This window comes from Oncorhynchus mykiss, chromosome 16 (assembly GCF_013265735.2).
Source record: "Oncorhynchus mykiss isolate Arlee chromosome 16, USDA_OmykA_1.1, whole genome shotgun sequence".
Taxonomy (NCBI): domain Eukaryota; kingdom Metazoa; phylum Chordata; class Actinopteri; order Salmoniformes; family Salmonidae; genus Oncorhynchus; species Oncorhynchus mykiss.
The window spans coordinates 49251346-49264915 of NC_048580.1; the positions used below are offsets into that span (position 1 = coordinate 49251346).

Below are 13570 nucleotides of genomic sequence, written 5' to 3' on the forward strand. Positions count from 1 at the left end.
CTACAACACACATGCGTATTTTATCAAGAGAATACAGAACATTTAAAAATAAAGATATACTATCTATCTAGTAAGATGATTTAAAAACAATAATCTTGAATCCCACTGGACAATAGAGTTTTGTCCCTGTGTGTTCTGTTGTGGTTTCAGACTCAGGGGTAGTGTCCATGATGCGAACCAACGGCACCCCGGGGCCCAGTGGAGGCAGTCCTGCCCTGGGGACAGAGGGGGGGTCCTCAGCTGACCTGAGCAGCTCCCTGTCCCAGAGCATTGAGGACATCACACAGGACACAGTGGGTCCCATTTACATACATACACTGTCCAGTGTGACATTACAGAGGCATTGTCAGCACTTCCACTGTATATGCTCAGCAATCATACTGTATTTGTAAGCTGAGCAAAGCAGAATTGTTATTGTGATTAACTGATTGTGCTGTGGTGTGCTGTGCAGACCTCTGTGTTATTGCTGGTGCTCAGTGGGATGGCCTGTGTGGCAGACCTGAAGGGAGAGGACCTGGTGGTGGCAGTGGAGGCCCAGGATCTCATCCTAAGACAGATGGGCAACGTCAGGTTCTCTGACCTGCTGGCTGAACTGATGCCAGGTAACTGCAAGCTACAGATGGAACTATGCTTTTATCCATTCTGGATGACTTCCAGTGGCAGATTTGGATAATAATCCAGCGTAAAAACACTGCCTCTGTCAGTCATCGAAAATGAAGTAGAACTTAACTACCTAAAGACCCTGCACCTTACTGAGCATCAGTCACACTCAACATCTGTGTCAACACACTGGCTCTCAATTTCGAATAAAAATGGTTCCCTTTGTCAGAGAACACTCTGTCCTCCCAACTCACTCATTCTCTCCGATTCCCTGTCAAACACCTGTTATATCCACTCACAAAAAGAAAAACTACACCTTATGGGACAACGCAGACACTTGCAAATTCACACAGTGGCTAGCACACGCACTCTACACGCACATACATTATATATTGTAGTGTTATACATTTTGTATTGTAGAAATGTAGTGGTGTAATGATGTTAGATGATGTACTGTTTTATATTATTTGTTTTTTTGTGTGATGTGTGTCTTAATGTGCTTAGACCCCAGGAAGAGAGCAGCTAATGGGCATCCATAATAAATACAAATACATACTCATATTGTGATATAATCACTTCTGTAATCACCTCGTTCTCCCAGTGTAACTACTAAAGACTCTCAATGCTACTTTTAGACCACTCTGCATCCATAATACCCATTCTCTGACTACACAACACACCATTTTTTACATGATGTCCGTAGTGCCTGGTGGGTCTACCGTTGGCCACAGGCAAGGCTGCAGGGCAGTTCCCGTGGTGGGCATACGGATGGAGATGGGTCCTTCTGCAGCGCGGCATGGTTCTCTGTCTGCGTTGGTGGGTCACCTGGAGCTGGGTGTGCGAGACTGTCGGGTGGATCTGTTGGTTTCTACCCTGGCCACCTTGGGGCCCTTCCTGGAGGATGAGCTCAGTGCTGACATCCAACCCATTAAGATCCGGCTGGAAAACGTCACTATCACTCTGAAGGTCAGCTGGTAACGGAGACTATGGAACTCTGTTGGGGTCAGATAATGTTATTTGATGTTATATTTATACGTGGTAAGTTCCCAACAGCGTTCCATAGGATACAGATTGAATAAATGACAGTTAGCCTGCCATCCATGCAATGGAGTTAACCAGTGTTTTCCCCTCCTGTTTAGGATGATGGTCCCAAGGTCTACCCCACGGCCCCCCAGCCCCAACCTATCACCTTTACCGTAGACCAGGTGGTTGTGGAGCGATCTGATGACGGCATTTTGAGAATCAAAGGTGATTGGGGGAGAGGAGACGGACCTGTCTTTGAATATTACAATGATTTTGTCTCTCACTGCTTGAATGACATCGAATAACAGGAGTAATCTTTATTTCTAAATATGTATTGTCTTGTCTTGCAGGTGGTGAAGGCACAGTCCCAAGAGACTCAGCAGGTGGTGCTGTGGTATGTTTGGAGAAGCCAGACTGTTGGACAGAAGGAAAACTGTCGCAGATCACGGTAGATCTCTACACCCACTCACACTGGCTCACCAGTATCAGTGAGGATTAGGCTAGTTTGAACCACCATGTAAAATGAAAGCATAGCATACATAAAGTGATTATTCACCATAGCACAGTCCCGACAATAGTTGCATTGTACTTATGGTTTTTAACCTTAAATGTGTGTGAAACGGTTGATATAAAATCACATGTACTCACAGGGCTTAAATGGAATACTTTTAAGTTACATTTTGGATGATTAGATAAAGACAAGGCCAGACAGTTGTAGTACTCTTGTTCTTGTCTGGTTCTCTTGTTAAGGCTAAGAGGGGCCAAATCAGGGTAGCAATTACAGCTGAAGAGATTTAGCATACTTGCCCTGGCAAAGAAACATTATTTAGAAGTGAAAAGCAATAAAGACAACAACCTTTTCCCTTCAGAATACTTCCCTGGAGTCGCAGCTATCGGAAGCTCAGTCGGCTCTCTCTCAAGCCCTCACTGACCGAGAGCGTCTCCTCTTGGAAGTCAGGAAGTATGACCCCATGTTTGACCTGTGACCGCTTTACTTCCCCGGCCAGCAGAGGGCAATATACTGGCACTACATCAATAAGGGAGTAAAGGAACTGATAGAAATGTCTGGACAAAATTAGCTGTCTGAACCCAGGCATATGACCATTTCTAAAGAACAGTGATGAGTACCTAACAGTGGAATCCACCCTGGTGGTTCTAAAGTTCAAGCTCTTGTAATGAATTGCACAAACAAACAGTGTGTCACTTCCAGAGAACACATAGGGGGCCCCTGTAGAAAACAGGTGCCCTACTGTAGTCACTCTTTACACACTGACGGGTATTGCTGTACATTTAAAGCTATTTACACCTAGTTTGAATTTAAACCACCATAGAGAATAGTTGACTCATTGTTGTGCTGCACCTCACTGGCCATCTATCTTTAGCAAATCTTTTATTTGAAGAACACATGCCAAAATTTGTCTACTATGCAGTCTTCTATGCAGAGAACTGTCAGTTTAGTAGTGTTAAGAGTCCATTGATGTTGTTTCCTGTACACATCTTTCAATGTCAGGCATGCCCTGTGAAGACCACTAGAGCTCTAGGAATGTTGGTGCGCGGGTTTACAAACACCCACCAAGCTGCAACTATAAAACTGTTTGCTATTGTAAAGTAGATCCTGTTCATAGTTGTACATAACTGTACGTCTGTATAGTTAGTAGCTGGTATTTTAGATGCATTCATGTAACGTTGTTTAGGATGATTGTGTATTAAATAGAAGTGGGGAAGGGAAAGAAAAACACTGACTTAAAGCAGTACTGCACTGTAAACATGGAGCTCCTGTCTGTGGGATCACCAGACACACCTCCGCATAGCTATCCCTTTGAATGGTTGTGTATCCGAGAAGGGGAAAGCTCTCTCCACACTGTTCTCAGATACCAGGTCAAAATGTTCCCGTCTTATTTTTCTTGCATTTAAAAAATAAAAAAAACGTACATGATTTTGTTTTTTACGGTTAAACTAAATTTGGTGGTTGAATGTTCAGATGACACATGCTTTCTGATCTTTTGAGGACAGTTAAGACAATGGTTATGGTACATTAACTGGTTTAGTTTGTTACTTGAGAGGTGTACCCTGCACTCAGACAGGTATTAGTTGATCTCCTTTACTCACCCATCTGCATGGAGAAACACCATCTAGGTATATACTAATACCTCACTGACCATCAACAGAATTAGACTTCAATAAGTCCTTCTGCTATCCCTAACTTTTAGATACAGGGGAGTGGATTGGGGTATATTCATCTATGGTTAGAAGCCCCTGTTTTGGATCCCAGTGTGGATGAAATGTAGTGTTATTATTTTGATATGAACTGTTACAGGCAGTCATGAATATTTACTTTTTGCAGCTATTTTAAATAATTTTGGATAAGACAGTCTTGCTACTAGCCATCTCAACAAACACATTGCACAGCCATCAGATCAAAGAATACATAGAGATACTGCATCTTAAATGCGTATATACACACAAAATATGTATAATGCTAATGCTTTTATCTACACTAAAACTGACAGGTGCACTAATGCCAATGTGTTGTATTCTACCCATTGGGTACCTTTCTATTACTATGGAACACCTGTGAAGCCTTTGTACTAATTGGAGTTATATTATTTAATGTGGTTATATAATTCGAGTTTTGTTAGTAATTATAGGATATCTAATGTGGAGTTGACAAAGTTTATTATTTCTAAAATGTTTGTCTCAGAAGATTGGTACTTAAGAGGAGAGACATTGGGTTAACGTTACTTAGATCAAAGTCACACTCAGCAAAACAAGTGTGAATAGGGAGAAAGTCCAATGTGTCAAGAAGAGACTTGTGTATGTGGTATGGTGCTAACAAGTTAACTAACCCTTGGTTGAGCTTTTAGCATCATTCTCCACTCTCTTCTGAGTGGAACTGCGAGACCTCTGGTGGCCATAATAATATACCACTGTACCAAGCCTCTGGGCTTGTTTCTCTGGTTGCCTTCTGATATTAATGTATGAATGATAGTGTTACATTCTGATTGAGAGATGTAGCATGACGCAAAGGATGAATTATGTTGTACCCATAGCCTGAGAATGGTTTTAAGCAATTATTATTATTTTTTTATGTAAAAGTGAAAATGCCTAAGGTTAACAAATTAACTTGTCTAATGTGTCAGTTTTTTCCCTCGTCATGCATGTTTGTATTTGAACATTCCCTAAAGGTCACATTCAGTGTAACAAAGTAGTGATTCCGTTACGAATAATATCAACAACTCTTAGAAAATACATACTGCTACCAATTGTTTTTTTGATTGTAGATTTTTTTTTGTTGCATGGCCTTGGCTGTAGCTAGGTTTCCAACCAATTGGCGACAGATTTTCATGTGAATATTCTATAATCCGCATTAAAACAATATGCCCATGTTCCCATCAGAGTCGTTTCCCTCATATTGATTTGTTGCGGTTAAAGGTTGTGCACATAAAAATAACTTTTGCGGTTAAATTCCCATTCAGGGCTTGACCCACCCAGTGTATAATTAAGAACAACAAGCGATGCAGGCGAAACAGACAGGGTAGGCTTAGACACTTGAGAACATTTTGTCTCAAAATGTATTTATTTTTAAACATAAATACATTTGCACAATTAGCATAGACATGAGATTGGTCAAAACAAGACATGGTATCAATAACATTATAAACTGGATGGTTCGAGCCCTGAATGACGATTGGCTAAAAGTACCGTTTACCACGGGTTTGACAAAACATTTATTTTTACTGCGCTAATTGCGTTGGTAACCAGTTTATAATAGCAATAAGCCACCTCAGGGGGTTGTGGTATATGGCCAATATACCACGGCTAAGAGCTATTTGATCAAATAGAAGTTTCGCAATGATTACGTTGTTAGTAGTGTACTGATAGAAGTAGGATTCGTGACAACCCTGTAACTTTGAGAAAAAAACACTTTTTTAATAGTTTGTGTTTGGTCTTCACAAACTACCACAGCTTCAAAGCAAACACCGCCCATTTCTAAAATATATCTTCTTAAAATTTGATTTTAAATGTAGCCACACTGCTAACCGTATGCCTAACCTTAAATTAAGACTAAAAAGCACGTTTTTGTTTATTTATTTTCACGTAGCCAATTTTGACTTTGTGCCTGTGATGATAACTAGTGGAAACCGATGTGCATGTATCTGCACGCTCATTGGCTAGAATGGTCCCACCGCCTCCCGACTGCCTTCCATTTTTGAAGACGTTTAATTGTTTGAGCAGCCACTAGAGTATCTGGTCAATATAATGGATAATCTGTGATATGAGCTGAAACAAGACACATTTGATATCCCACATAGCTAGCAACAATGACAAGAGGCTGCCTGCCATCTGACCTTTCAGAATCATAATGCACGCCTTCCTGCCATATCGATGCGCGCACATTTTCTTGACGTTGTCAGCCAATCCGTCTAAACCTGGTTATTGTAAGTGATGTGGAATGAAAGCTGCAGTTGTATGACTGACTAAAATCCATGCTCACCCCCTCCTTAGAACAACTCTGTAAGCCCTCTCCATCCGCAGCAGGGTGACCACTCAGCCCCCAGCCAGCTTCCTCTTCACAGGGGGCAGCCTGTCAAGTTACACTTCTGCTGCCCCTTCAACTGATCTGGGTTACCATGACAACAGCCCTGAGCCAGCCAAATAGTGCCATGCATGAGGGGGTGGGCCTGGCATACTCTGTCCCTTTAGTTATTAGAATGACTTTGCAAAAATATAGTATTCTCATTGTTGTGGACAGAGTGAGTGTGTGCATGTAATAATCAAATGGATTATTATTTTGCTCTGTGGATTATTTGCACTTTTAAATGGGGTACATTAACTGGAAATTGCACTTTCTTAGTGTGAGAGTGAGAATCATCCCAGAGAAGATAATGAATGTCCTGATACATTTGTTGAGACCCTCTGACTGTGTTTTATGTCAAATTTGTGTAACATTTGCTTAGAATTCCTCACCCAAGATGTTTTAATGTCATTCAATAAGACTTATGTAAACTTGGTTCTGTGAACCAAATTAGTACGTGAGAATTTTTCTAAGTGATAAAATATTGACGCAACCTTTATTTGTGTGCTGTCTATTCTCCTAGTGTAGGGTGGTGACTGATCTTTACACAGTATGGTTTTTACACATTTATTGGTCAGAGAGCAGGCTTGAGGTTAGTGTCCTATAACATGCACACACACAAACTCAATTTACGAGACTACCTGTCATTAATGAGAAGATAATACATTTGATTTATTGAAATATGTCAGTTACTGACCCAAATTCTGTATTAAAACACTTTTTTCCATGAGACACTAGAAGGGACCAATTTTGGATACATTCTTTCAGCTTTATGCTTCAGCTCAAATAATAAAGCATCACATATACAAACACTAAGTAGATCTAATATTTTCATCAAACGTTCTATTATTGACAAGTATATCCAAGAAATACCCTCAACACAGAGGTTGACTTTGGAGTTGGACTATTCCTGACAGCAGTATACTGCATTTGCCTTCATAGCCAGACATTCTCCATGCCAGTGGACATTGGAATACAGAGAATGAACATGATAAAGTGGTGTGTAAGTTGCCACCATCTGAAAGGTGGAATACATCCCTGCTTGGCTCTGTCCTTCTATAATCAGCAAGGCATGAGTGGCTCAGTGGAAGAGAATGTTCTTGTGCTTTATATTGGGGATCTGCTCTGTTCTTTAGCCTCCCTCATGTGCTTGGGCTGTAGGGGAGGCATGTCTCCTCTCTTCTCACACACGTCCACAGCTGCAGGGCCAAACAGAAGAACGTAGAGTAGTCAAAAATGCCTCAGTCTTTGTTGGTGGAGATGCAAGACAATCAAGAACTCATCTGGTCAATATTGACCCAGCGATGTCCTTTACTCACCGTCTTCCACTATTTCTCCAGCAAATACCGGACATTGCGATAACCACATTTTGAGAGACTGGATCCTGTGATGGACTGTATCAGCTGTATCAACCAGGTAAAGATAAACATATGTTGAAATACAGCATACATGCATCAGTGAATTTTCTGATTGAAATTGAACCGATTCTGATGAAATCTTACATAAAACTGCCTAAAGGTCTTACCTTCTTTATAGCAGCTTTAGGGAAGGCAGATCTCATAGCAGTTAAAGCTGCTCCTCAGACAATGAGGAGACAAACCCTGGACAACACGGGGGGAAAATGTTAATGTACGAATTCTTGCAACAAATATGTTGTTGTGCAGTTACCACAAACACTTTGTCAATACAATGTAGAATATATGAATCTTACCGCATCTTCTGTATGTCATCCTAGTCAACCTTTTGGCACCTCTCCGTTTTCTTCTCAGGCTCCAATTTCAGCTTTTTGGAAGCAGGGTGACCTGCGGTTCCCTCATCCTCATCTCCAGCCATTGAGTCCTTCAGCAGGTCATGCAAAGTAAACAGGATTGTAGGGAAGATGTAACAAATAATAACTATATATTGAGTCAGGCTAGTGGGCTCTGTTGTGAGGTTGTTGTAGGGTTCCAGTACTTTGGGGGCCAATTTTTTTCTATATCATGACACTCTTTATAAGTTCTAGTTATTCCAACAACACACTTAAGCCACATCAAAACATTTTTTTAGAACATTCGCGGTCGGAAGCTGCTGCTCAAATCCACTTCCTTTTCCCGGGTCGTCACCATAGCCACAAAACCATAAACCCCGCCCATTTCAAAAATTTATTTTTTAAACCTAACCTTAATCACACTGCTAACCTTACGCCTAATCATAACCTTAAATTAAAACCAAAAAGCACATTTTTATTTTCAAGATTTGTTACGATATAGCCAATTTGGACATTGTGCTTGTGGTAACTAGTGACAACTCCTTTCCAACTTCATTGGTCTTTTATTGAGAGAATACTGAAAACAATGTGTGACTTTGTTTATAGTTGTCTTTTCTCTGTCAGTTGAGTAAAGATACACACACAGTTATATTTTGTCCAGTGCTTTAGTTGAGTACTTCCATTCAACTAGTCATAATGCTTGGCTTGTCAATGGGAAATAAAATACTACGCTTTTTTTTCAGATGATGCTCTGGCTAAATGTAATTTGGTAATCGAAGTTAAATTATATCAATATGTCAATAGCCTCCATTATTAAATGGAATATGCAATGAACTCTGGCACCCACATATATTTTGTGTTTAACGATCCTACAGTTTTTTTAAAGGATTTTTTATAGTTGATTATTGCATGTACAACCATGTGCACATGCACAGTGTACTTACTGTGCACTTACTGTATTTAGTACAAATATATATTTTGTGCATATTGGTAATAGAATAATCACCAAAATTAGAAATTATGAAAAAAAATGACTGAACGACGTCAGATAGGGCCAGTTTCGAGGAAGTGACGCGCGCATGAGACTGGGCGAAGGAAGTTTGCTCCGTGGTACTGAACGAAACTTTTCCCCGGAGCTACAGTGGGAGATCAGAACAATCCTGGAGAATTGTGTTGCTGGGAGAGTGATCCAGTCGTGCAGGGAACCATTGTTTTTCTCAGTACGTCTGTGAGATTGGTAGAGGACCGCAAAGGATTTTTTTCTCCCGTCTAACCCCCTACTCTATCCGAGATGGGGAAGGAGCAGGAACTCCTAGAGGCGGCGCGCACTGGAAATCTTGCCGCTGTGGAAAAGCTTCTTTCTGGGAAACGACAATCGACTGGAAGTGGCAGTGGATCATCGGGGACTGGTGGAAGCAGCAATATCAGTGGTCACAATGCTTCTCACCCGCTGTCCAGCCTTCTCAGGTAGGGGAGATCAGTGGATGAATGGGAGGCAGAGCGCGAGGTGTTCCGACCAGGAACGTCGGTGCATGGGCACGTTGTAAACGGCACAGCCACGTTCAGTAAACAACCTCCCGGAGTAATCAGTTTATTGTATTTCGGTTGCAATAACAGCATCAGCTATTCATTTGTTAGTTTGCATCCATGCAGTGTACCCTTGCTTCGCCATGTTTAATAACATGTTCACGTAGCCATGCACGCGCAATGAAGTGCCTCTTTGTTAGATGATCGTCAGTGAAAAATAAATGTATTGCAACATAAAACTCGTTACATATTCAAGATATTCATATGTAGTAGATTGCAACCTCGAGTCGTCAGTAGTTTGTGTGGGAAGCTAAACTACTCACATGCTTTTTGGTTTGTCTAGACATTTTGGAACGTTGAGAAAAATAGTCTACGAACGCCCCAGCATAATTATAAAAATGTTTATTTTATTTTAATGTCACAGGTGCAGTGAAATGTGTTCTATACAGGGTCAGCCATAGTATTACGGAATTAAGGTTAAGTGCCTTGCTCAAGGGCACATCGACAGATTTGTGGTATGGTCGGCTCTGTATTCAATTCTGGGACATTTCGGTTACTGGCTCAACTCTAACCAATAGGCTACATGCCTATTCATGTTTGACGCCAGACTCATTCATTTTCGTATGCCACGGTGAAATTCGTTTACATAAACCAAGAAAAACGCAATAAAACAGGATCTGTGAGTAAAATGGGTCATGATTCTTCCCCCTACATTTTGTTGCACCATGTCCTCCCGAAACTTGTCTCTACTAGCAAGTGGAAGGAATTGAGTTTGTCGGTGGACTGGGCAGTTGCATGCTCTTTTTTTACTTAAAAACAACTTCAGTCTGTCTTGCTCAAGGTTATTAAATAAATAAAGAACACATTTTGTGTTTTTGGGATTAGATAGATGGAGTGCACTTGGAATGCCCACAGAGAGTAGTGAGAAATAATGTCAGAGAGACTAATTTTGGTGACACTTGCTCTACAGCCCTTTCAGGTAAAGGTTGCAGGAGAAATGGGACGAATGGAATACACAATGACCTAGGCTATTAGTAATTGCCCTGGGACCAGTGGTGCCCTTTGTGTACTCCGTAACATAACTCAAGGTGCATTTTAAAGAGGCCATTGTTGTTATGTTATGGTGCGTACTTGGTTAACAAGAGAAGGGCAGTGTGCTGTTGGGGTAGTGGAAGAACCTCCTGCACCTTGTCTGGAACTAGGCTACACATAACGACCAACCCTACAGAATAAACATGGAAAAAGATTGGGGATAACATGTTGAGAACATATTTCTCTTGAGGTCTATGCCACAATACACAAGCCCAACGAGAGAGGTTTTTCATTATTTCCTGTTTTAAACACTAGGACTAGATAAACCACTTGAAATTAGAATGCTGGCCACACACAGGTGCATAGCAGCCATGTCAATCAACCTCCTAAAAGCCTCATCGAGGTGCCTACGTCCCATGGCTGAGACAAGTGTTGGCTAAAAGCCCCTAGGTGATGCATCACTGTGCTACTCTTGGCAGGCTGTACACTACACTGAATGTACTCTAGCTAATTACATGAAACCCTCTTAATCGGAAATCCAATTCAGGGATGTCATGATGCATTCAAGGCTGCCTCCCTCCCTGCTTGTCTGTTACAGATCTGTGGGTGGACAGGGAATGATGAGCCCATTGTATCAAATGAAATTGTATTTATCACATGCTCCAAATGCAACTGGTGTAGACTTTACAGTAAAATGCTTGCTTACGAACCTTTTCCAGCGATGCAGAGTCAAAAAATATAAATAAAAGTAAATAACGAGGAATAAAATAAAATGCACAAGAATGAAGCTATATATAGGGAGTACCAGATCAATGTGCAGAGGTATTTGAGGCAGATATGTACATGAAGGCGGGTAAAAGAGTAAAATAAAGAACAAAGTAGCGCCAGCAAATGATGAGTGTAAAAGAGTGTGAGTTTGTGGTGTCGGTATGCCTGTGTGTTATGTGAGTGAACGTGTGAGGGAGTGACACTGTAGTGTGTGTGTGTGTATATAAAGTCTAGTGAGTGTGCTTAGAGTCAGTGCAAGAGTGTGAGTGCAGATTGTTCGGTTACCATTAATTGACTATTTAGCAGTCTGGCAATTTAGGGGTCTTATGGCTTGGGGGTAGAAGTTGTGCCGATGCTCCAGTACTGTTTGCCGGACGGTAGTAGAGTGAACAGTCTATGGCTTGAGTAGATGGAATCTTTGGCAATTCGTCAGGCCTTCCTCTGACACTGCCTGATTGTAGAGGTCCTGGATGGCAGGGAGCTCAGCCGTAGTGATCTGCTGGGCTGTCCACACCACCTCTGTATTACTCTGCAGTCAAGGGCAGTGCAGTTGCCATACCAAGTGGTGATGCAGCCAGTCAAGATGCTCTCGATGGTGCAGCTGTAGAAGTTTTTGAGGATCTGAAGGCCCATGCCAAGTCTTTTCAATCTCCTGCAAGGGTAGAGGTGCTGCCATGCCCTCTTCAAGACTGTGCAGGTATGTGTGTGGACCCTGTTAAGTCCTTAAGGATGTGGACGCCAAGGAACTTGAAGCTCCCTGGTCTAGCTCACCTAATCAATGGCTGGCAACCAACCTCCTAGAAAATGTTTGTCTAGCACTTGTTGGAAATAAATAAACTGATGGTCTATAGACTGTGAATATCTCCAGCCTAGTAATATCCACTTTTCTGAAGATCTATGAGATCTTTAGCTTTTCAAATATACTGTTAGCATTGCCTCTATGTATATAACTTGCCTACCTGGTTAAATAAAGGTGAAATAAATAAAAAATATATGAGCTATACGGAAGTATGGACATGTAGCCTATGCTTACCCCCAAGTGGCCCAGGGGGAGATTTTCTATTGTTTGTGACATTTGATTTAGCGCATGTAATGAAAATGACAATACGTTTAGGGCACGTGTCAAACACTTTCCATGGAGGGCCGAGTGTCTGTGGCTTTTTGCTCCACCCTTGTACTTGATTGATGAATTAAGGTCACTAATTAGGAAGGAAATCCCCTTACCTGGTTGTCTAGGTCTTAATTGATGACCAAAAACGCGCGGACATTCGGCCCTCCGTCAAATGAGTTTGACCCCCCCTGGTTTAGGAGCATCTGTGAAATTACCATACTGATTCAGACATCGGTTCAATAGAGTTCTTTCACTAAAGACGGTTGGCCTGTGTTGTGTGCGGCTTGCTCGGCTTATTTTCATGGTGGAAAATAAGTGATCTTTAGGCCTACATCTGTGCATGTTCAACTTTCACGTTGAACTACGTCACCTGCCAAATGTGGTTGTTGTTCCAACTGATGTAGAAATTTGACATTGTGCAATATTATTTCCAGAAAATCCATCTAGGTTGTTGTTACACTGACATTGGTTAGCACAGGCACAGCATAGGTAGTTGGCCTTCTTTGCACAATGCATGCAACATGATTTGTATTCCCACAGTAACTGTCAGCATTGGTGATGGTGTGTTGTATTTATGCAGAATTTTTGCCATTCTTCCTATGGAATGGAGTACATGTTGAGACTTGTGGTGTTTTCGTAGCCAGGCAGGAGCACAGCTTTCCTCTGCAGAATGTCTTCTCTTCCTGAACACCTGAATGGAAGATGCAATTGAACACACACTGAGCCCTTCATGTTCAGAACCCCCACATGTGCTTTGTGTTACTCTGAAACAGAAAGAGAAATGGATGGAATGACACTGGATAGCATTCCCCACAGCTATCCTAGTGAGAGACAGGGAGCCTAAGGCATCAACATAACCTTCTCAGCATCAATACTAACCTTCCAGACTGAACAGCAGCAGACTGACGCCTGATAAGGCTTTCCTGTTTACCAGGGTTGGGTTCAATGACATGCCACTGCCAGTCAATGCCAGAACATGTGGTATTCAGTTGACAAGTTGAATATCAATTCACTTCCTGAATTGACTTCCATTTAAATAGAATTTACATCTGTTATTTTAGATTGCTTATATGGCCTTTTGACTGCCGCTGTGCAAACCTCTCAACAATAGCCTAGGCCCTATCACATGTTCTATGTGTCAATGGATGTGTTTTAGTCCAGTGGCTCAAGATCAACAAAGAAGCAG

The 13570-nt window shown here is 41.6% G+C and overlaps 2 protein-coding genes and 1 long non-coding RNA gene across 12 annotated transcripts in view; 2 read left to right on the top strand and 1 right to left on the bottom strand.

The window, feature by feature from the left end:
• Positions 1 to 6689, top strand: part of LOC110492182 (UHRF1-binding protein 1) — a 55928-nt gene extending 49239 nt beyond the window's left edge. The window contains exons 16-22 of one of the 2 annotated variants that reach the window (XR_005036539.1): positions 151 to 293; positions 452 to 602; positions 1304 to 1566; positions 1740 to 1848; positions 1974 to 2071; positions 2493 to 3665; positions 3708 to 6689. Coding sequence is in view for 1 of the 2 variants with exons in the window: in XM_021566270.2 (XP_021421945.2) it covers positions 151 to 293; positions 452 to 602; positions 1304 to 1566; positions 1740 to 1848; positions 1974 to 2071; positions 2493 to 2609 (881 nt within the window). In the remaining variant the exon portion in view is untranslated. Of the gene's footprint in view, positions 1 to 150; positions 294 to 451; positions 603 to 1303; positions 1567 to 1739; positions 1849 to 1973; positions 2072 to 2492 lie in introns of both variants that reach the window. The other variant, XM_021566270.2, reaches the window with a different exon arrangement.
• A 2-nt stretch (positions 6690 to 6691) lies between these two features.
• On the bottom strand, positions 6692 to 8291 carry LOC110492191. The gene is made up of 4 exons (XR_002468972.2): positions 7911 to 8291; positions 7725 to 7800; positions 7519 to 7602; positions 6692 to 7398 (listed from the first exon to the last, which is right to left on the bottom strand). It is a non-coding gene; the product is annotated as an uncharacterized LOC110492191 (long non-coding RNA).
• Positions 8292 to 9005: 714 nt separating this feature from the next.
• The window catches only part of LOC110492183 (ankyrin repeat and SAM domain-containing protein 1A), a 114045-nt gene continuing 109480 nt past the window's right edge, over positions 9006 to 13570 (top strand). For all 9 annotated transcript variants that reach the window (XM_036947136.1, XM_036947143.1, XM_036947144.1 and 6 more), the window contains exon 1: positions 9006 to 9413. In XM_036947136.1, coding sequence (XP_036803031.1) covers positions 9238 to 9413 — 176 coding nt within the window. In that variant the 5' untranslated portion in view covers positions 9006 to 9237. The remainder of the gene's footprint in view (positions 9414 to 13570) is intronic.